The sequence below is a fragment of the Dendrobates tinctorius genome, unplaced genomic scaffold (assembly GCF_039654945.1).
Source record: "Dendrobates tinctorius isolate UK_male_01 unplaced genomic scaffold, ASM3965494v1 ptg000063l, whole genome shotgun sequence".
NCBI lineage: Eukaryota > Metazoa > Chordata > Amphibia > Anura > Dendrobatidae > Dendrobates > Dendrobates tinctorius.
In genome coordinates, this window is record NW_027361731.1 from 11,532,017 (window position 1) to 11,556,628 (window position 24,612).

Consider the following 24,612-nt stretch of genomic DNA (forward strand, 5'->3'; position numbering starts at 1 on the left):
TGGGCCAGAATGGGGCTATCAAGATAACACTGGCCCCGTCCTCTCAGATTTTCCTTAGCACCATTGGAATCAGATTCAGAGGTGGGAAGGCATATGCTAGGCCAAAGCTCCACCGAACCAGGAAAGCGTCCACCGCGTACGGGTTTTCTCTGGGATCCAGAGAGCAGAACAGAGGGAGTTGACTGTTCTTTCTGTTGGCGAACAAGTCTATCTCTGGAAGCCCCCACCTGTGTACAATCTGTCCGAAGATGGCCTTTTTTAGTGTCCATTCTCCCTGTTTGAGCCTGTTGCGACTTAAGAAGTCGGCTGTTAGATTTTGCTTTCCCTTTATGTGTAGAGCTGTGAGGGATAGGTGTAGTTCGGCGATCTGGAAAATACGATTTGCTACATCCATTAAGGGTCTGGACCGGGTTCCCCCGTGGTGGTTAATGTAGGCTACAGTTACCTGGTTGTCTGAGAATAGTCTGACGTGTTCGCCCGCTCTACTGCTAGCAACTCTTTAAGGTTAGAGGAGAAACTTTGTTCGGGCAGAGACCATACTCCCTGGACCCAGTTATCCCCCATATGAGCCCCCCAACCTCTGGCTAGCGTCCGTAGTTAGAATTCGGGAGATTCAGTTTATCCAAGGGACACCTCTACGCAGATTCGAGCCCAGGGACCACCAATGAAGGGACTGAACAGTAACATCAGATTAGGTGACTCTAGCCTCGAGGCAACCCTCCAACCGATGGGTGTTGTGTAGGATGTCCCACTGTAGGGTTCTTGTGTGGAGTTGTGCCCAGAGTACTGCCGGAATGCATGCCGTAAGAGAGCCTAAAAGTGACATAGCCCCTCTAAGGGTAATTGACAGATTATCCATTACCCTACTTATGTTATGTTGAGTTTTCAGAACCTTAGACTGTGGCAATCGACATTTCTGTAAATCAGAGTCTATAGTAAAGCCTAGGAATTGTTGTACTTTCGTGGGTTGTAGTCGTGATTTTTTAAAGTTAATGATCCAACCCAGATTTTGGAGGCTGGTTATTACCTTCCCTAATTGGGTGGCACAATGAGACTCCGAGTTCCCCACAATCAGGAGATTGTCTAGATAGGGAACTACAAGAATGTTTTGTTCGTGCAGATGGGCCATAACATCCGCCATTAATTTTGTAAAGACCCGGGGTGCCACCGCCACCCCAAAGGGAAGTGCTGTATACTGAAAATGGCTTATTTTTCCTTCCAGCGAGACGGCTATCCTTAAGAATTGCTGATGTTCTGCATGTATCGGAACATGATAATAGGCATCTTTAAGGACTACCATAAAGCACCCCCCAAACAGTAGTTTAATCGCCGATTTTACAGACTCCATTTTGAAAGAGTAGATTGTGATGAATTTATTAAGGCATTTGAGATTAATTAAAGTGCGATAAGAGCCATCCGGCTTCCTGACTAGAAAGAGAGGGGAGTAAAACCCCTTACCTCTTTGTAGCTCAGGAACTTTAATCATTACTCCTTTCCGGAGAAGATCGTAGATCTCCGCCTCCAACGCCTTCTGTTCTGTGGGTGAAGAACGGATGGGAATTAGGATAAACTTGTCGCCCAGAGTCTGCTGGAACTCGAATCTTAGTCCCGTTCTGATGATGCTCCGTATCCAAGGACTATTTGAGATATGTGACCAGGCTAGGCAGAAGGACAGCAACCTTCCTCCCACCTGTTTCAACAGTCATTTGGGATCATTACTGTCACGAGGGGTGTTAAACATATACCCCCTACCTCTTCTCCTGGTGTCATATCTGGGTCTTTCTCTGGAGGGTCGCCTACGGTCAAACCACCTTCTGTAGGAGCCCCTTCTGAAAGGCGGTCTACCTAAATATGGGAAGCGTTTCTTGCTATTGCCTGCCTTCTCCAACAGTTCGTCCAGAACTTTGCCAAACAAGTAAGTTCCCTCACACGGGACACCGCATAATTTAGATCTGGTCTGCAAATCACCCGGCCAACATTTAAGCCATAAGGCCCTGCGGGCCGCATTGGATAGGGCCGCAGATCTGGCTGCCAATTTCACTGAGTCCGCCGATGCATCCGAGAGGAAGGCCGCTGCTCCTTGAGCTGTAGAGAGGTAGGAAAGAATGTCCTGTCTTGGGACTTTATCCCTAATTTATCCTTCTAGCTGGTCTAACCAAACCGTTAGGGATCTGGCGGTGCATGTGGCCGCAATTGCTGGTCGAAGGGCTCCAGCTTATGTCTCCCAGGTTCCCTTGAGGAAGGCATCGGCTTTCCTATCCAAAGGGTCTTTTAAGCTACCCAGATCCTCAAAGGGAAGAGAAGTCTTTTTGCAAGCCTTTGCTATAGCCGCATCCAATCTTGGGGCTTTATCCCATGATGCTGAATCTGTCTCCTCGAATGGATACCTTCTTTTAAAGGCCGGAGGTAGGGAGCCCTTCCTGTCAGGTTTTTTCCATTCTCTAGTGATATGAGCATTAACTTTGTCTATTAGAGGGAATGACCTTCGATTTTTTCGGTCCAAACCCCGAAACATAGAATCCTGTATCGACTTCTCTGTTGGGGTTACCTCAATTCCCATTGTAGTATTTACCGCCTTTATTAGACGATTGACCTGCTCCAGTGGGAAACAGGAACGTCCTGATCTGGTCTCAGATGACGAGGACGATGATGATGATAAATCTGATCTTAGCTCCTGCGAATCACTATCGGAGACTAAGAGTAATGGTCTAGGGGAGTTGTCTCTAGATTTTGCCGGAGACCGAGATCCAGCCGAACTCCTAAGTTCCTGCCTGACTATCTCCCTTATAATGGAGGAAAAGTCAGCCGTCTCTTCCGAGACCAGGTGGTTAATACAGGGTCTACAGAGATTCCTTCCCTGACCGTCCGGGAGGGGGACTCCGCACTCGGCACACTGTCTGTGCTTGCTTTTCCCCGAACTCTTTTTCCCCTGGCACAATGGGAGAGAGGGAACATAAAGGGAACAGATCATCACCCACTGAACTTTCTCGAAGCTCACTTACCCTGGCATACGACAGCGCAGTACCGGGTTCTGCGGGGGGTCCATCAGAGCCGCCACACTCTTACGGCTCATGGACTACTCAGGTCTCGCCTTCTGAGTAGACTTGTGTTTCTCAGAATGGCTGCTGCTACTAGAACGCTGCTCCGGCTTCTCTGAGGACTGAGGCTGCGTCTCTTCCAGAGGCTCTGGCTGCTCCTGCGACGCCATTATGGGCTACTACAGGGCCAGAAGCAGCTCTCCCGGTCACCTGAGCCCTTAAATAGACCCGGCACCGCCCCCTCTGGGGCTCACAGGTGCCTTCCATTAGTGCCCGTTACGTACTTCACCTCCCCGCATCCTCCACCCCCCCGACTGAATCCCCAGCGGGGCCGGCGAGACACTCCCCTCCCCCAGCCGGCGCACGCCCCCCAGGACGCCACACGCACACCCACCGCCATATTCTGTCCCTCCAGAGGCGCGCCCGTGACACCAGGGCCGCGGCCTGCAGCACGAGCCTGCCGCGTCACCCGGCGCAACCAGGCCGCGTAATCAGTCCGCGCTCGCACGCCGTCAGCCGCCCCTGAAGGGGAAGTAGGCGGCGGTAATGACGCAGACACCTCCGCGCCCGCGCGCCACCCGGCAGAGAAGGACAGTGCTCACCCCCAGGCCCGGCGAGGAGAAGGAGGGAAGGAAAGGGAACCGGGTTTTTACTTACCCGGTACCGGCACGGGCCCTCCTGTAGTGGACGTGGACGCTCCCCCTGGAGGCCACCTACAGCTGCACTGCCTGCACCGACAGTTCCCCTGCCGTGCGGCGCCTCCATGGTCCTGGTCAGGCCGAGGTAGGGGACCCCCGCTGCCTGAATCGGCCGCCAGGCCCAGGCATCCGTGACTCCTAAGACGCTGGTCCTGCTTCAGTTATGTCTGCAGGGGTTCCCTGTCAGGGACAGGAAACCAACTGAAGCGGGAAAGAGGGCCGCCCTTTTTATGTCTGTAGGTTTCCTGTCCCCGAAGGGCGGATCCCCTCTCTCGTGGTGCTATCATGGCGACTGAATAAAGTCACAGACAGATGGAGAAGTCACATCTATGATCAGCTCTAATCCTGCCATCTCCACCGCTCTCATTACACAAGTATAAAACATATAACACTGGTGGATAAAACAAGACTGAGCACAAGACCTTCACAGCCGTCTACACATCATAGGTGAGATCTCATGACACCTTCTCTCCATCTACCTGATGATGCTGAGGAGCATTGGGATCTTCTTGGTTACAGTCCTGTGGAAGAAGAGGATGGGGACATCTCTCTGGTGTTGTCCTCTTACTGGATAGATCTGGAGGAAAAACATACAGGGACTGAATTCATTCTTTACATACAGATAATTATAGGCCGTGTATATTTAGTACTGTCTATTACCTGGTGATGTGAGGGACTGGGGAACCTCCATCATGACGTCCTTGTACAGATCTTTGTGTCGTTCTAAATACTCCCACTCTTCCATGACGAAATAGATGGCGACATCCTGACACCTTATAGGAACCTGACACATACAATGATACCGTCATCCCCCCGATCCCTTTATAATGTTACTGCATAATGTCCCAGCATTCCCAGCAGTGTCACCTCTCCAGTCAGCAGCTCAATCATCTTGTAGGTGAGTTCTAGGATCTTCTGGTCATTGATATCCTCATGTATCTCAAGGTGAGGAGGAGGCCCCATGATTGGGCTCAGGGGTCTTCCCCATCCCTCAGACACAGGGTCCTGACAGCGATGACTAGTGGTCTTCTTCACTACTGTGTAATCCTGGTTATGGAGAGACACATTAATAAATCTCACTACAGACATTTCCAGAGTCCTCACCTCTCCAGTTCTGTCCATCTGTTATTCCCATAGATAAGAATGATGTAATGTGACGTCATCAGGATCTCTCACCTCTCCAGTAAGCCGGAAGAGGATCTCTAGGGTGAGGTGTAATATCCTCTCCGCCATCTTGTCTCTGTCCATATCCATCCTTGATGGGTAAATCAGGAAAATTCTCTTATGTAGAAGATCTTCACTGAGAGGATCCGATATTGTAGAGATCTGAATGAGAAGAAGATGAGCCGATGTAACATCATAAAAATCCTGTGTAATAATACAATTACTGGAGATAATAAGGGAAACATATGAGGAGATTTATTATTTTACAGTATTTAGTTTTCTTCTTTACATTTACTAATAAAACCTATATAGCGCTGGAGTCCTGGTTTCGAATCCCACCAAGGACAACATCTGCAAGGAGTTTGTATGTTCTCCCCGTATATGCGTGGGTTTCCTCTGGGTTCTCCGGTTTCCTCCCACATTCCAAAGACATACTGATAGGGAATTTAGATTGTGAGCCCCATCGGGGACAGTGATGATAATGTGTGCAAACTGTAGAGTGCTGCGGAATATGTTAGCGCTATATAAAAATTAAAGATTATTATTATTATATTTTAGGCCACAGACAACAAGCAGTTTCTCCCTCGGAGTCGGCAGCTGAATACGTTTCTCATAGACTCATCTTCCATAACGCTAATTCTCGTCTCATTTAGGCTTGTTTCACATTTGCGGACGGAGGGCTGCAGACTTCCCTCGTGAAGCCCCTCCCCCTCCGGTCAGCTCCACCTATTTCTGCATGCGGCTTGCGTAAGTATATGAACCGGTAAGGTCAAAAACTTCAATTGTATTTACAAAGAGCCTTACAAAAGTATAGATATAGAATATAAAAAGCAACCTTTATTATAGTCTAGATAAAAGACAAAACAACCACACAAAAACACAAACAACCGTATCACTTACTGAACCCTAATGGGGGGTCCTGATATCAAACTGCCTACCAGCAGAGGTTGGCACCCTAAACATAATCGAGATTGGCGCCTCCGCTCAACGACGGCTGTACCCTAAATCTCCTAGATGACCCTGGATAAATGCAGCATGCGGTCACTCAAATAACCAGGAAAGGAGTGTATAGGAATTGCCAAAAAAGTAGTAGTTGGGTAGGCAACAATAGAAAAAATTGCAAAAACAGTGCAATTGACAAAGACAATAAAGTGACGTGTGCAGAACAAATGAGTGCCTAACTACCTGTTCCCTGTAACTGTGTACCTTCCTATCAGCGGAGGTTGGCACCCTACTGGTCAGCGGAATGGTTCCCCCGCTTCACGATGGCTCACCCTCAATAGGCCCTGATATAACTGATAGTAAAACATTAGGGTGACATAATAATATATCTGGAAGGCATAATTCATAACAAAATCAACAAAATATAATCAAAGATTGCCAACACATGTTGATAACAGTAGAAACGGGTTCTCAAGCTTTGATGATGGATAGGCAAAACCTCAACGCGTTTCTCCTAACAGAATCATCAGGAGGTAGATAGTTAGATGTAGGTTCCCGAGGAGAACTGCTCCAGTCTGTGCACTGTGAGTACTGAGGCTCCATACTACAGGTCTGATGTAGTGACGCCATTGTACCTGCAGTGCACGAAGTCTCAGACTCACAAGCGAAGGGCTGAATGGTGGATCAAGAGCTTCTGACTCCCTGATTCACTATTCTATTCAGTGGTATCACCGTCATGAGAGTGTGGATATCCCTGAAATTGTGATGATGGGAAGAAGAGGGTGACTAATACCAAACCCCACTGAGCCCTGTCAATTCATAGGCACCATAGCAACCAAGTGGGCTTCTGTTTTGGATGATACACTCCTGCCTATCCAACTATCGTATGGTAAATATCTGAGGGTTCATTCGCCACAGAGGTACTGCACCTCCTCCTGAGGTGTAGTATCCCACTACCCAGGTAAGATGGAGACACCTGACCAGACTCCAACACCTGCATCCAGCACAGACACCTTAGAACAGCAGAGCACCCCTGCTTGACTCCTTGACCCCTGCTTGGTTCATGAAGGGTGCTGGGAGGTGGGTGGAGCTTAGGTTGCACTAGAGAGCGGTAGAACTGATAGGAAGTCAGGATCAGTTCCCCAGAGAGGGATGGAGTGAGAGGACATATATGCAGCAGCTCCCTGTGAGCTGGAGCTGCTGGGAAGGAAAGGAGCAGAAAGAGTTCTCCAGAAGGAAAGGAAAGAATGGGACGTGTGGAGGAGAGTTGGGGACTGGGGCTAGATCAGAGCCCTTCTCCAAGCTTATGCGCCAGAGGCTGGGCGCCGGTATCCGAGGCTGCGTGGATGCTAATGATCCTACAGCAGAAACCGGAGGAATAGAAGCTGTGAACACTTTATTCCCAACTAAAACTCGACGACACTGTAGCAACATGTGTGAGCCGGGACAGGATTGTAAGGAGTCTCTGAAGTACAGCTACCTGTCATGCGAGGGAGTTCTAAGTAACAGCAAGAAAGAGGAACTAGAGTGTAATTCATAACTACAAGTACTTCAGATTAGCGCTAGTAAAGAGACGTCTAGAAAAGGCACATACGGACAGGAGTGCTGGAAAGGTGTACTTTACTTGCCTGGGAGTTGGCCGAGCCCCTTACCTGGAGGACACAGCACTGAAGCGGGCATCTATGAGCATCAGAAAACAGTGAGTAAAGCTTTGGAACTGCATTCAACTGTGTCTCTGCCTTCTTTCTGCACCGTCTACCTCAACATCTACCATCACTGCCCTGGGATTACAGCTCTGCCTGTGGAGAGCTATTACACCTCTGCTGCATCACACCATCTGTCCCAGAGGATCTGCACTGCAGCGCTGGTGACCTCTGACCAGATACCACAGGTGGCGTCACAAACTTATCTACGCATAAACTTCAGCATCTATCCTCTTATTTTACATGGACACTCAGGGCCACGGACCGGGTCACTGCCACCGTGACACATCCTTTTAAGACACCAGCCCAGGACCAAGTAAACCCACTACACTGGGTGTGCTCCAATAGATCCTGGGTTTATTAGTATTTGCATCAAGAATGAGGCTGAGTATTAATTGTTGGTGGTCGGTACTATATTGTGTATGTAGGGAGCAGTACTGTGGGAACATTAGAAAGTGGGGGATTGCAGTACTGTGGAAACATTATCCTGTGTGTGTGGGAAGATGATATTGTGGGAACATTACAGTGTGGAGGGAATGGCGGTAGTGTGGTAAGATTATACTGTGTGTGGTGGGATGGAGGTACTGTGGGAACATTATACTGTGTGTGGGGGGATGGTGGTACTGTGGGAACATTACACTGTGTGTGGTGGGATGGTGGTACTGTGGGAACATTATACTGTGTGTGGTGGGATGGTGGTACTGTGAGAAGATTATACTGTGCGTGGTGAGATGGTGGTACTGTGGGAACATTATACTGTGTGTGGTGAGATGGTGGTACTGTGGGAACATTATACTGTGTGTGGTAAGATGGTGATACTGTGGGAACATTACACTGTGTGGTGGGATGGCAGTACTGTGAGAACATTATACTGTGTGTGGTGGGATGGTGGTACTGTGGGAACATTATACTGTGTGGGGGATGGTGGTACTGTGAGATTATACTGTGTGTGGTGAGATGGAGGTACTGTGGGAACATTATACTGTGTGGAGGGAATGACGGTAGTGTGTGATTACACTGTGTGTGGTGGGATAGTGGTACTGTGAGAAGATTATACTGTGCGTGGCGAGATGGTGGTACTGTGGGAACATTACACTGTGTGGTGGGATGGCAGTACTGTGGGAACATTACACTGTGTGTGGTGGGACGGTGATACTATGGGAACATTATACTGTGTGGTGAGATGGTGGTACTGTGGGGAGATTATACTGTGTGTGGTGAGATGGAGGTACTGTGGGAACATTATACTGTGTGGGGGATGGTGGTACTGTAGGAACATTATACTATGTGGGGGATGGTGGTACTGTGGGAACATTATACTGTGTGGAGGGAATGACGGTAGTGTGAGATTACACTGTGTATGGTGGGATGGTGATACTGTGGGAACATTATACTGTGTGGGGGGATAGTGGTACTGTGAGAAGATTATACTGTGTGTGGGGGTATGGCGATACTAGATTATACTGTGTTTGGTGAACTGGTGGTACTATGGAACATTATAGTGTGAGTAGGGAATGGCGATACTGTGAGATTATACTATATGTGGGGGTATGGCGATACTGTGGAAACCTTTTACCATGTGAGGGGCATCATATATACTGCACAAGGGGTGTAAAAAGGTGTGTCATAAAAAAGAATCCTCAGGGCTGTGCTACATTTGTACAAAAAGACTGCCATATGCCGTCCACACGGGACCCTGTGGAATCAATGGGAAGAGTATAGATGGTACACCAGCTCTGGTGACCTTGATGATGCAGTTTCCTCATATTATAAAGACCATAGCCCCAAAGGCAGAACAGATTTGGTGCCAAGCAAAGGTATGGGGTGACAGATAAAAATCTGCAGTACCAGGCCATGGAAAAGTGACCAAGGCAGCTGGTTGTGGTGGCAGAACCCTGCTTACAAGGCATAATGGGGGCATTACACGGTGTGGGGCCAAGAAAGGGGCCCTGTACTATAAGAGCAATCAGTTTCTTCACTTCCTGTCTTCCATAGTTGGGTCGTATGTATCTGTTACAGGAAACAGAACAAAAACGTGCGTATATATATATATATCTATATGAATGTATGTGTTTATCAGCCACGCCCACTCCACATAGCCCCACCTAATCTTTAAGCATCTTTCATTTCACCAGAGCTGTTTAAAAGAAGCTGAGCTGTGATTGGTTGCTATGAACAACAGTTTTCCCACTCCACAGAATCTCAGCAGACACTGACCGGGTCAGAGAAATCTAGCATCCCTGGGAACATAAGCTCCCAGCCATTGTCTGCCCCCCCAGAAAGGAGCAGAGAGCACATGATAGAAATGAATCCCCCTCCTCTATTACTACCACGCTCTATTGTTACCAGCATAGAAAATCGCATCATCAGCGGCCGCAGACAGAGCCACACTGCCAGGTTACATTACAGCACATCTCCAGGAACTCCCTGCTTAGCGCCACCCAGATGGGGACTATGGGATGGAGGATATGTATGATGGGTATATGGCACGGGACTATGGGGAGGAGAATGTCTGATGGGTATATGGGCACGGGACTATGGGATGGAGGATGTGTGATGGGTATATGGGCACGGGACTATGGGATGGAGGATGTGTGATGGGTATATGGGCACGGGACTATGGGATGGAGGATATGTATAATGGTATATGGCCACGGGACTATTTGATAGAGGATATCTGTGATGGGTATATGGGCACTGGACTATGGGATAGAGAATATGTGTGATGGGTATATGGGCATGGGACTATGGGATGGAGGATGTGTGATGGTTATATGGGCACGGGACTATGGGATGGAGGATGTGTGATGGGTATATGGGCATCGGACTATGGGACGAAGGATATCTATGATGGTATATGGACACTGGACTATATTATGGAGGATATGTATGATGGTATATGGACACTGGACTATGAACTGGAGAATATGTATGATAGGTATATGGGCACGGGACTATGGAATGGAGGATGTGTGATGGGTATATGGGCATGGGACTATATGATGGAGGATATGTATGATGGTATATGGACACTGGACTATGGGATGGAGGATGTGTGATGGGTATATGGGCATAGGACTATTGGATGGAGGATATGTGTGATGGGTAAATGGGCACAGGACTATGGGGAGGAGGATGTGTGATGTGTATATGGGCACTGGACTATAGGATGGAGGATGTGTGGTCGGTATATGGGCATAAAGACTATGGGATGGAGCAGAGGCATAGCTAGGGCTTCAGCTTAGGGAGAGGGGCAAAAATCTGAGTGGGCCCTTAACCGGTAACCCTGATTACAACTCAGGTGGTACACCCAGTGGCAGTAGCTCTGGGTGGGCCCCCACAGCATGGGGCCGGGGAAACTGCACCCTCTGCCCCCTGGTAGCTACGCTACTGGGATGGAGGATATGTATGATGGGTATATGGGCACTGGACTATGGGATGGAGGATGTGTGATGGGTATATGGGCACTGGACTATGGGATGGAGGATGTGTGATGGGTATATGGACACTGGACTATGGGATGGAGGATAATCGTTATAATTTCTATAACTAACCACAGTAAGTTACTATGTCCGGGCAATGCCGGGCTCTTCAGCTAGTGATTCTTATAAAGTGGCAACAAAACCCCCAAAAAAGTCTCTGTGCTGAAGGGGTTAATGTCCCCTGCGCTCAGTAATGGGGAATCTCCAGCACCTACCTCCACCCGCAGAGCCGCACTCCACATATATGGCTGCTGTGTGCGCACAGGACCTGTGATGAGGTCACTGGAGGGGAGGAGTCAGGGGTCACATGATCTCCGGACTGCAGACGCTACATGGAGCCTTCTCCTCAGTCAGTGACCTTCCCGCCATTATTCCCCCTCACTACTGGCACAATTAGGCCGGGGTCACACTGGTGAGGAATACGGCCGAGTGAGAGGCGCTAAAAGCACGCATTACACACGGACCAATGATTCTCTATGGGGTCCCTCGCACCAGCCGTATATTTCTCATCCGTATTCTACGGTCCGTGTCAATCGCAGCATGCTGCGATTGTCAGCGTACTACGCCCGTAATGCGCCAATGCAAGTCTATGGGTGCGCAAAAAATATGGATTACACATGGACCACACGTGTGACTTGCGAGAAATACGCACCCGGTGTCTTTTAGCAAAGCCGGCAATTCAGTGCGCTATACAGTAAACTCACACTGACAGGTTTGTTAAAGAAACGAAAGAATAGATATAGACACATAGAATACATATATATATATATATGCATTCTATGTGTCTATATCTAATCTTTGGTTTCTGTTATAAACCCTGGTTGGGGCTCCATTATATGTCCATTTTGCAAGCCTGCGAGAAAATCTCGCCATACAGATTACATACGGATGCTTACATGCACAAAATACGCGACCGCACCTTGATTATGGATGACATACGGAGCACTGTTTAGGGGTCATTCATCCGTATTACTCCTGTAAACTACTGACCGTATTTTGCGTCGGTTAGTGTGACCCCGGCCTTACCCCGCGCCGCCTTTTCTACACAGTGTTACGTGTGGAATGTAACGTGTGATTTCTCTGGAGACAAATAGACCCCACACATGAGGGAATTATCACCAGTGACCGGACGGCTACTACTGTATATGGCGGCATATGATTGTGCTATCTACTCCATACCAGGAGCTAAAATGCCGAAATCTCGTTATTTAACCCCTTCCAGAGTCCGGCTGAGGCTCATATTCGGCCATCCACCTCTCCAGTCACCGAGGGGTTTTTTGGTAAAAGGATGGAGGGCTGCGTCTGTTCTTGGATTTTAAAGAGATTAAAGGGGATCTGTCACCTATTTTTAGCCCTATAAGCTGCGGCCACCGCCATCAGGGGCTTATCTACAGCATTCTGTAATGCATTCTGTAATGCTGTAGATAAGCCCCCGATGTAACCTGAAAGATAAGAAAAACAAGAAATATTATACTCATCCAGGGGCGGTCCGGGTCCGATGGGTGTCGCGGTCCGGCGCCTTCCATCTTCTAGCGATGACGTCATTTTCTTTGCTTCCCGTCGCGGCTCTGGCCCGGGCATAGTTCTCGGATCAGAGAGGTCCGGTGCTTGCGCACTGCAGTACTCTGCTCTGCCCTCAACAGGGCAGAGCAGTACGCCGGAGCCGTGAGGGGAAGCAAAGAAGAGGACGTCATCGCTAGAAGATGGAAGGCGCCAGACAGTACCACCCCGCGGTGAGTATAGTCTACTGTAACTCGTTTTTCTTATCTTTCAGGTTACATTGCGGCTTATCTACAGCATTACGGAATGCTGTAGATAAGCCCCTGATGGCGGTGGTCGTATCTTATATGCCAAAAAATAGGTGACAGACTCCCTTTAATAATATCTCGGCTCACAATCCTATCCTTTACCCCTTATACCTGACCTGTTTGACCAATTATCTGGAGGTAAATGGTCATAGATATAATTTGGTGACGCCATTCGGGATAACCAATGCTCCATCAGTCTTTGAAAATTTCATAAATTGTATTTTTTTCCCACTGGTGGGTAGATTTATGGTAATTGACCTGGACAACATATTAAGACACGCACACACTCTGGAGGAGCATGGTGAGAATGTCAGACAGGTTCTGCATGACAACTATTTAATTGCTAACCTGGAGAAATGTCAATTTGAGGTACAGCATCTCCAGTTCTCAGGACATTTGGCTTCTGTATTGGGGTTTCAGATGGACCCGTTAAAGTCCAAACAGTCCTTGATTGGTTTTAACCAAATAACCTGAAAGTGTTACAGAGATTTCTTGTAGTCGAGATACTGGGGAAAAACAAGCGCAAAATAAGGTCTTAACTGATAACAAGATATAATGAAAATAGGGGAGTATAATGCTCACCTGATGGAGTTGCAATATGTTCAAACCATAAAACAGCTGCTGCAAGACACAGAATAGTTCATCCAGGTATAATGTCTTTGTACCTGCGCTGCTGATGAAGACTATCAGATATGGAGATTTTCCTTAAAAATGTTTATTTAAATAGGTTTTCAAAGTCAACGCATTTCAAAGTCATGCAGGACCTCTTCCTCAGGATAAAACCTGATAGCGGATAAACATGTCAAGTTTCAAGCGTTTTATATGCAGTCTTTTTGAAAAAGAAAAAAACAAACAAACAAAGCACGACATGTCAAAATTCCTGAGAAAGTCCGTCAAACAAAGATAAGCCTTGGTACCTGAAGGGATTAGAATAGCAGGAAGCCTACACCGAGTCACAGCAGAGAGAAGGATAACTCCCATTCTGTAACCTGGTAAGTTGTAATATCTCCTATGAACTGCATCTGAACTACAGTAACTGATAAAGTGACTTTCTTTGTCTCCTGCCTTATTACTCCGTGCCTTTTACTTCCATCACAATCTCTGGGGGTCAGCCCTGGTTGGAGAGTGTCTGCAGTGTCTGCATCTGCAGTGCCGGCTATACTACAGTCGAACACTCCAAATGGCGTCACAAATCACTACATAAACTTTATCCCTAATCAATACTTCCCTTTTGCATGACCACCTGGGGCCACGGACCGGGTCACTGACACTGTGACACATCCCTTTCAGACAAGCGGCCCGGTACCGAGTATCCCACGGCCTCTGGGGTGCATCAGTATCACCCTTTATTACTCAGCACCTGCCTCCCAGTCCTTGTTGGACAACAGTGGTAATCTGCTAGTTTTCTGGCTCGGTGCCTTGTTTGCTTTATGTGTGTGATTGTGCAGTTCTGGGATCTCTGGTTCTGCCAGTTTTGTTTTTGCTATTCCATTCATTTCTGCAGCTTCCTCTATTTTTCTACTAGGAGGTTACCTGTTTTTGTTCCTAGTCCCTAGACCGTACAGGGATACCCTTCCCCCTACCTATAGGTCTTCGTTTGAGTTTAATCTAGGAAACGTCGATGGGTCTATTCACAAGGAATAGGTTGCCCACTCCATCGTAGAGGTTCAACCTAATCCTAGTGCAGGGACAGCTTTCCTCCCTTCTACCCTAGTCCTGAGCTGCAGATCCATAACAATGCCCTCCTGCAAATTGGGTCCCTGCTTCATCGCAGCCTCGTATAAATAGAAATTGCCTGCTTCATTACATGTGCCTAACTTCCATGTTTCCCTCCTCAAACCTGTAGTTCTGAGCTACTTCTTTAAGGACTTGGGTACCACTCCTGATCTTGTTAGTGAGGAGGATGTCTTTGAGGTAAAAGATATCTTGGCCACAAAGTGAATAAGGTGTAAAACCTACTTCTTGGTGGATTGGAAGGGCTTCGCTCCTGAGGAGAAGTCTTAGGAGCCCAAAGAAAACATCCAGGCTCCTCTCCTATTGGAGAGATTTTACGCAGGCTTGAAAAAGAGGGGGCGTAAGGAGGGGGATACTGTAACACCTGTGCCCGCGCAGGGTCCCCGTCGCCTCGCTGTGTCGCCCGTACCTCTACCCCGCGGGGTCCCCGCTCTCAGTTTGCTCCCTTCCGACCTGCCTCAGCTTCTCTCCTGCTTCCTGGCGCGCGGCCAGGACATCACCAGCTATGAAGCTTAGGTCGAGCGCGCACTCCCAGTCTCTTGAAGAGACAGCGCGCCTTTTTCAAAAATGTTGTTAACCAATGGTATTCTTGTGTGTGTTATTTCTGGCCCCTCTGCCATATACCGTAGAGGGCACCAGAGCAACAAGTGTTTCCTGTTGCTCGTTCTGGTTTAGTGTTATGATGTGCCTGTGACCAGTTGTATCTTTCCAGTGTCCAGCGAGTATCCCTGCTAATCCTGTTTGTCTTCCTAGACTATCAGCGGCTTGCTATTCCAAACCTGGGACGATACCGGTGCTGCCTGTGCAAGTACCATCCTGCTCATCCGTCCATCATTCAGTTATCCACGATGACGTCTGCACTGCCTTAGACAGCTCCGTCCCATCCTGCCGCTTCTTGTCTGTCAAGTTCTCCGCTACTTGTTATCCTTGTCTGTGCACCAGTTCTGCTGGGCCAGCTTCCACGTGTCCGGGGTCTAACTGGAAGTAGCATCTGTGTCCCTCGGTCATTCCATTCTGATCTTCTTCGACGGGTCTTACTACGGGTGACCGGGGCTCGCATAGTCACTCCCCCTTTGGAGCCCCCTGGACCGTGGTCCCGTGGTTCCACAAAAATAGCAATAAACAAATGTGCACTTCACCATCTGTGCCTCCACTTCCATTTGTTACAATGCAGACATGTTCTCAAAAAAAGCCGCGGAGACTCTTCTGCCTCATCGCCCATATGACTTTCCTATAGACCTCTTAGGCTAGTTTCACACTAGCGTTTGGAGGTGCAGCGCCAAACGCATCATGTTGCATTTTGGTGCGGCCGGCGCACCGTCAAAAGGACGCATGCGCTGAAAAAAGCATATCTGTCCATGGCCTGCATACCCAATGCTAAAGATAGGATACGCAGGTCGCATGCAGCGTCATGCGCCCATAGGTGGAGCTGACCGGAGGAGGCGTGGCAGGGGGCAGAGCTACACGGCGAGCGTCCGCTGCGCCTCCAAACGCTAGTTTGAAACTAGCCTTACCGGGTTCTGACCCTACCTGGGGGCATGTCTACCGTTTATCTCTCCCAGATACTAAGGCTATGTCCCAATACATCAAGGAGAATTTGGACAGAGGGTTTATTAGGAAGTCAGTGTCTCTTGCTGGGGCTGGGCTCTTCTTTGTTCAGAAGAAGAATGGGGAAATTCATCCGTGTATTGATTATAGGGGGTTAAATGCTATCACCATCAAGAATAAATACCCTTTGACGCTCATCTCAGAGCTCTTTGACAGACTGCGAGGGGCAAGGGTATTTTCCAAGTTAGATATGCGTGGTGCCTATAATCTGAGTCGTATTCGTCAAGGTGATGAATGGAAGACCGCATTTAACAGGCGGGAAGGTCATTATGAGCATCTGGTAATGCCGTTTGGTCTCCGCAATGCTCCCACCGTCTTCCAAGACTTCATTAATTACATCTTTTGGGAGTTACTATCCTCCTCAGTAGTAGTGTATCTGGATGATATACTTATTTACTCTCCAGATACTGACAATCACCTAAGAGATGTCTGTAAAGTCTTTGAGCTATTACATGCTAATTCCCTTTACTCTAAAGGCCCTTTTACATTTAGCGATGCACCAGCGATATGACGCGGTCAGGATCGCTGGTGCATCGCTAAATGATCGCTAGTGAGCTTTCATACAGAAAGATCTCACAGCGATGCAGCAGCGACGCAGCGCACCATACTCACCTTTCACACACAGCGATCCTGGGGTCCTCTCGCCCGCCTCCACGCGTCGCTGGACGTCACAGCAGGAAGTCTCAGCAGGAAGCGCCCGACGAGAAATGGAGCTGGACAATCTCGCGCGATCAGCGATGGACAGCGGGGGAGCCGGTCGTTGGTAAGTATCACACATAGCGATATCGCTAGCAATATCGCTATAACGTCACAAAACCAGTGACGTTTTAGCGATATTGCTAGCGATATCGCTTAGTGTAAAACCCCCTTAAGTTAGAGAAGTGGGTGTTTGAGCAGGAATTTTTGCCTTTCCTTGGGTATATTATCTCGGCCAAAGGGTTGGCTATAGATCCTGCCAAACTGGAGTCTGTGATGAACTGGCAAGAGCCGCATTCCCTTAAAGTGGTGCAGCGTTTATGGGATTTATCAACTACTATCGCCAGTTCATCCCTCACTTCTCTACCCTGGTAGCTCCATTGGTAGCCCTCACCAAAAAGGGAACTAATCCCAAACAGTGGTCAGAGGAGATCTCCAAGGCTTTTGCTTCAGTGAAGTCCCATTTCGCTAGGGCTCATGTGCTACATCGGCCCAATTCGCATCTTGTTTCTGGAGGGAGCTTTGTTGGCTGTTAAGCATAGAGCTCAATATCTCTTCAGCATACCATCCCGAAACGAATGGGCTGGTGGAGAGGGCCAACCAGACTCTTATCACCTACCTACAGCACTTTGTTTCTGCCAGGCATTCTGACTGGGCATTCTCTCTGCCCTGGGAAGGGTTTGCTTTGAATAATTCCGTTGCTGATTCCACTGGGCAGACGCCGTTCCTCCTTAATTACGGTCAGCACCAGCGTGTACCTGTGTCCATGTCGTCTTCCGATCCTAGGGTGGTGGATTGGGCTGTGGAGGCGTATGACATCTGGGATCGTACGCTGGATGCTATTAAGGCCTCTAAGGAGAGAATGAGGGTCTCCGCCGACGCTCATCGTCATCCCGCTCTGGATTTTGCCCCTGGCAATTTAATGTGGCTCTCTGCTCGTAACATCAGGCTGCGTGTAGAGTCCACTAAATTTGCTTCCTGCTATTTGGGTCCATTCAAGGTACTGGAACAGGTGAATCCTGTGGTGTATCGACTCAGCATTCCTCCACATCTGAACATCGCCGACACCTTCCATGTCTCTCTGTTGAAGCCCATATATATGGCCCGGTCATCTGGGACTACTGCTAGGAACTCGGATACGTCCTCAAACGATTTCGAGGTCAATGCCATTTTCGGGTCCAAGGTGGTGCGTGGGAAAAAATTATTTTTGGTACACTGGAAGGGTCATGGGCCAGAGGATAGGACCTGGGAGCCAATTGAGCAAATTCGTGCCCCCAGCTTATTGCGGCTTTCGAACATCACCGGTGGGGGGGGTGATGTTAGACGCTGGGATTCTATCGCTGCACAGGGTAGATCCCAAGCTTTGTCTGCCTCTGTGGTATCCCATTCTACTTCGGCTGCAGTGGAGGCTGCTCAGCAAAGACGTCAGTCTCAGCGTCTTGCTCAGACCCGTGCAGTTCACTTGGTTACTGCTAGCCTTCCAGCCAAAGCTATAGTAACCAGCAATAAGCAGTGGCTAACAGACACTCCGGAGGCTAAGTTGAAATTGCTCTACTGAGCATGCTCATGAGGTGGCAACCTCTCATTGGTGGTCAGTTGTCAACTGCTCAGGTGATGTTGCAGTTCCAGATTGGTCCACGAGCAAGGTCCTGTCTGACTGGGATTAAGCGGAGCATTTAAAAGGGTCACGTTGAAGCACTAAGATCCTTTAACCAAGCAGGTACTATTGCACTCTTTCCACATGGAGTGACCTTTTTACGATCCTTTCTCGCAGCATTGCTCCGCCATTGTTTATTAGCTGTGGTTCCTCCATCACTGCACGGTGAACCCCGGGTTGCGATCTCACCTTCTCATAATTTATATTTGGTGCGATCGCAAACCCTAACATCATGTTATCCGAAACAGTCAGAAAATTAGCCACATATTTTCAGATCCAAGGCTTCAAACTATATACTTTGTGTTAGGCGTCGGATTTCTGCGTTTACTCTGCAGGGATCCAGACCCTCACATTCTGCAGTCTCCTGCTGTTTATCTACTGCAGAGGAGATTGCAGGGGAGATTGCCTTGCAGCAAATCTCTCCTGAGGCTAAAGCTGTAGTCACACATAGCAACTTACCAGCGATACCAACACCGATATCAAGGTCTCAGGATCGCTGGTATGTCGCTATGTGATCGCTGGTGAGCAGTCACACAGACAGCTTCACCAGCGATCAGCACAGCGATGCCGAGCACCCGGCATCGCTTGCCATTCCTGTAAAAAATAGAATTAAAATAAAAAATATTGTTATTCTCACCTTCCAGCGTCCCGCGCAGCCATCCTGCCACTCTCCATGCTCCGGTCCCAGTGATCCTTTGCACGAATGACCGCGAGACGTCACGGTCTCGCGGGAGGTCGAAGTCTCGCGGTCATTCGTGCAAAGGATCACTGGGACCGGAGCGTGGAGAGAGGCAGGATGGCTGTGCGGGACGTCGGAAGGTGAGAATAACAATATTAAGTATAGTATAGTCTTACTTGCTGCTGTGTGTATGAGGACGGATGTGGTTAGGGACTGAGTCTAGAATCAGCGCCAGCGCTCCTCTGCTGCACCATCCACAGCTGCTAGCGTCTGACATTGCGCTTGCATCATAGCCTTGTCATTTAGCGGCAGTGTCCACGCCGCGCTACAGTAGCAGCCCTCCTTAGCGTCTGCAGCTGCGACGTCGCACACACGGTAGGTCTAGACGGATGTAGTGCCGCCGTCTTGGGCTACTCCTGTGACCTTATATCGTGTGTGTATTTTTACTGAGTACTGTGACCTCAACAGACTCAGTCCTTTTGTATTTATGTTTATTTGGCATTCCTATGACTTAACAGAGATTGCTTTGCGCACCTGGGTGACGTTAACCCTGCGCGCGTTACCGCCATATTGCTCCTGCCACTACTTAGCAGCGGTTATATCACCTACTGCACGGTGGACCCCGACCGGCGAACGCACTTTATTATTATTTTTATTTAGTGCGTTCCGCCGTTCCTAACACTTTGTTTATAAGCCACTCCAGTGTCAGGAATTGATAGCATGTGAAAACACGGGTATTACATACCTGGTAATGTGTTTTTTCATGAGACATGACGGCACCACGAGAGAGGGAATCCGCCCTTCAAAGACAGGAAACCTTCAAGATCAATTGGGCGGCTCTCTCTCCGCATCAGTTGCTTTACAGAGCACGAGGGGAACTCTGCAGATTAGTGTATATATAAATAATGCATCCTTTATACTCCTAATTACCAACACCCAAGGGAGTGTATAATGCTAATAATGCACCAAACTAATATTGTGATCAATCGGGAGGGAATATAAGGGTGCCGTCATGTCTCATGAAAAAACACATTACCAGGTATGTAATAACCGTGTTTTTCCATCATCCATGATGGCATCACGAGAGAGTTACAGAGATTCGTAGTCTCCCTTCTCCCGAATGTGAGATCAGAGGCAGCAGACAGGTCTAACCTATAATGCCTGAAGAAGGTAGACGGAGGGGACCAAGTGGCCGCCTTACAGATTTGGTCGATAGAAGCATCTGCTCTCTCCGCGCACGATGTCGCCATGGCTCTCGTGGAGTGGGCTTTTAGACCCTCTGGAATGGCTCAGCCTGCACTACTATATGCTAGCATAATGGCCTCTCTCACCCATCTAGCTATAGTCTGTTTAGAGGCTTTAAGGCCCTTTCTTGACCCCTGGAATGAGACAAATATGGCCCTCTGCTTTATCCAAGGTCTTGTTACCTCTAAATACTGCATGAAACCTCCTAAAATCTAGGCAATGAAGCCTCTCCTCCTTGTGGTTACTAGGGTTAGAACAAAAAGATGTAAGATTATTTCATGAGCCCTATGAAACCTTGACACCACCTTGGGGAGATATGCTGGATCTAAAGCCCCCGTTACACTAAATGATGTCCCAGTGATCCCACCAATGATTTGACAAGATGGGATCGCTGGGACATCGTTAGCCCCAGCGATTAGGACCAGCGACGCTGGACGCTGGTTTCTAATGTAAACATCGGGTATCCAGGAGCTGCGACTCCTGGATACCTGCTGTTTACCTTGGAAACCGGTGTACACGCTGCTTTCCAAGGTAAATATCGGGTATCTAGGAGCCACGGCTGATCGCTGGTCTCTTGCTGCCACACGCAGCGATGCGTGCTGGGCAGCGGGAGACCAGCGATCGAAAAATGGCCCTGGCCGCTCGAGCACGATCAGCGATAACCGGCAGGGAGGCCGGTCACTGATCCTCGTCACACACAGCGATCTCGCTGGCGTGTCACAAAATCAGCAATCTCGCTAGCGAGATCACTGTGTGTAACGGGACCCTAACTTTAATACAACGCTGTCGTCCATGACCTGAGTGTAGGGAGGGCCTGCTGATAATGTGTGTAAATCCCCAATCCTACGGGCCAACGTGACTGCCACTAACAAGGCTGTTTTTAATGTTAGTATTCTATCTGATGTCATGTTTAACGGCTCAAAGGGACTTTCTGTCAAAGACGATAAAACTAAATTTAGATCCCAAGGAGGGGGAGTAGGAGATGGGACAGAGTCAGCTCTATTACAGGCTCGGATAAACCTGGTCACCCACATATTGTTTGCCAGGTCACAGTTAAATAATGCTGCCAGGGCTGAGACGTGTACTTTGAGGGTACTGACGGCTAACCCCAACTCTAAACCCTTCTGTAGGAATTCCAGTATTGCCACTATTGGGACCTCCCCTTCCCGTATTGTCCAGAGACAGATAAGAATTTCCTCCATATCCTCCCATAAATCTTGGTAGTTACTGGCTTCCTGCTACTGAGTAAAGGGGATATTAACCCAGCTGAGAATCCCTTTTTCTCTAGTAGTGACCTCTCAAATTCCAGACTGTCAAATGCAGCCTGGACTTCTGAGGGTGACTGAAGGGACCCTGCGTTAGAAGGTCCTGGTCCTCTGGGAGCACCCATAGATCCGTCACTGACATCACTCTCAGCCAGTGGAACCATGGTCTTTTCGGCCAAAAAGGGGCTATCACAATCACCCTGGCTTTGTCCTCCCTGATCTTCCTCAGAACTGCTGGTATGAGGCATATTGGAGGGAAGGAGTACAGGAGACCTAATGTCCACTCTATCCTGAAGGCGTCTACTGTCAATGGCCTGTCCGCTGGACTTAGGGAACAGAATTTCTGAACCTTCCTGTTGGTTCTTGAGGCAAAGAGATCTATTTTGAGTTTGCCCCACATGTGCATCTGATGAAAAACGGACTCTTTTGGGGACCATTCTCCTTGCCTCAAGTTATTCCTGCTCAGAAAATCTACCTTCAGGTTGTCTACTCCGTGAATATGCAGGGCCAACAATGAGAGGAAATGGTGTTCTGCCAGAGTCATGATCCTTTCCATTATCTGCATCAGTGTCCGAGAACAGGTGCCCCCCTGGTGATTTACATACGTGACCGCTGTTTGGTTGTCCGATAGAACTCTTACATGGTGTCCTCTTAAGTGTGGTAACAACCCCTTTAGCGCCCTTTCGATTGCCAGGAGTTCCCAATCATTTGAGGATAGATTTATTTCCTCTTGGGCCCAGGGATCCTGGAGAGAAAACGTGTCTAGGTGAGCTCCCCACCCACAAGGACTGGCATCTGGTGTGACTACTTTGGAGGCCGTGTACACCCAGGGTACTCCTCTTGGGGCTGAATCGATCTGTAACCACCACATGAGTGACTGGAGTACCGAGTCCGGGAGGATAAGCTTTCGCTTCTGAAGTTTTTTGGTCATTCTGCATAACACACCATTGCAGTTCCCTTGCATGGAACTAAGCCGATTTTACCGCTGGTATGCAGGGGGTTAGAGACCCTAACAACGATATTGATCTTCTTAGAGTCATTTCTGGCTTTTTGATTATTGTCACAATTAACTGTTTGATTTTTCTCCTCTTTCTCCTCTGGGAGGTGACACTCCTGCACCACTGAATCCACTGTAAGCCCCAAGAAATTCTGTATCATTGCTGGTTCCAGCTTGGATTTTTTGAGATTCAGCTGCCATCCCAGTGTCTGTAATGTTTCCATCACTATTCTGACTTGTTCTTGACAGTGAGGGAAATTTCTTCCCACTATCAAGAAGTCATCCAGGTATGGTATTATCAGATCCTTACTTATAATAAAGAGAAGAAAATGAAGAGATCCATAAAAAAATTATTTTATTTAAGATTCAAAAATATAAAAAACAGACAAGGTACAAACAATTCAGCAAAATGCCTCAAGAAAGGAAGGGATAGCAAACACATATAAAACCTCCCAAAATGCTCATATTATTAATAATTGCTTGAGGGCTAGGAATTATATAAAAATACCTCCCAAAACCTACATAGCCTGTACTACCATAGATGATATGTGTACCAGTAAATAAACTATAAAGTGCATAGTGCAAATATAAATAACTTGAATATATCAATGTGCCAATGGTGAAAAAGGGGCAAAATAGATCTTAGTGCCTGGGGGAAGAAGCCTAGCGGTGAAACGCGCGTCGGGGTTACAGGATGGGATGAAAGCTCCACATAAGGTGAATCGCTTTCCTATTCTAATGCTTATTTGGTGTTAACACTTTCTATTACTATTCTAATGAGCATATACTAATAATCTTTATTTTTATATAGCGCTAACATATTCCACAGCGCTTTACAGTTTGCACATATTTTCATCACTGTCCCTGATGGGGCTCACAATCTAAATTCCCTATCAGTATGTCTTTTTTTCGAGTGTGGGAGGAAACCGGGCCCGGAGGAAACCCACGCAAACACGGGGAGAACATACAAACTCCTTGCAGATGTTGCCCTTGGTGGGATTCGAACCCAGGACTCCAGTTCTGTAAGGCTGCAGCGCTAACCACTGAGCCACCATGCTGCTCGTATACTCATCATTCTTAGTCTTAGCACTATTGTGGCATTTATACTTGGTCTTTTGTCCCCCTTGGCTAGGATCTATTATGCCTTGTTTACCATTGGCCTATTGATATATCTGTATCTGCACTAAGATCTACAGTATTTTGCCCCTTTTTACCACTGACACATTGATATATTCCAGTTATTTATATTTGCACTATGCATTTTATAATTTACTGTACACATATGATCTATGGCAGTACAGGCTATGTAGGTTTTGGGAGGTATTTTATATATTTCCTAGCCCTCAAGTAATTATTAATAATATGAGCATTTTGGGGGGATTTATATGTGTTTGCTATCTCGCCTTTCTTGAGGCATTTTGCTGAATTGTTTGTACCTTGTCTGGTTTTTATATTTTTGAATCTTAAATAAAATAATTATTTTTTGGATCTCTTCATTTTCTCCTCTATTATAAGTAAGGATTTGCTATATATTCTGAGTTGAAGTGACATTCTTTTGTATATATTCTTTGGACATCAATTTGATGATATGGTGTTATCAGAGTATCTTTTGCTCCGACAAGCGCTGTGACCTCTGAAATCAACTTTGTGAATACTCAAGGGGCTATCGCTAATCCAAAGGGCAGAGCCCTGTACTGAGAGTGATGTAACTGTGACCCCATCCGTACTGGTACCCTGAGAAACCTGCGATCCTGCTGCCGGATCGGGACGTGGTAATAAAGCGTCCTTGAGGTCCAGGACTGCCATATAACACTGAGGAAAGAGGAGCTTCACTGCTGATCTTATCGTCTCCATCTTGAATGACGAAATTATCAAATACCTGTTGAGGCCCTTCAG

General features: G+C 47.8%; 1 protein-coding gene across 2 annotated transcripts in view; it reads right to left on the reverse strand.

Moving 5' to 3' along the window:
* LOC141094215 (uncharacterized) overlaps positions 1–11,215 on the reverse strand; it is a 39,142-nt gene extending 27,927 nt beyond the window's left edge. For both annotated transcript variants that reach the window (XM_073580013.1, XM_073580012.1), the window contains exons 1-5: positions 11,100–11,215; positions 4,913–5,062; positions 4,604–4,783; positions 4,397–4,520; positions 4,216–4,313 (exon numbers count right to left, since the gene is read on the reverse strand). In XM_073580013.1, coding sequence (XP_073436114.1) covers positions 4,216–4,313; positions 4,397–4,520; positions 4,604–4,783; positions 4,913–4,990 — 480 coding nt within the window. In that variant the 5' untranslated portion in view covers positions 4,991–5,062; positions 11,100–11,215. The remainder of the gene's footprint in view (positions 1–4,215; positions 4,314–4,396; positions 4,521–4,603; positions 4,784–4,912; positions 5,063–11,099) is intronic.
* Positions 11,216–24,612: the final 13,397 nt, after the last annotated feature.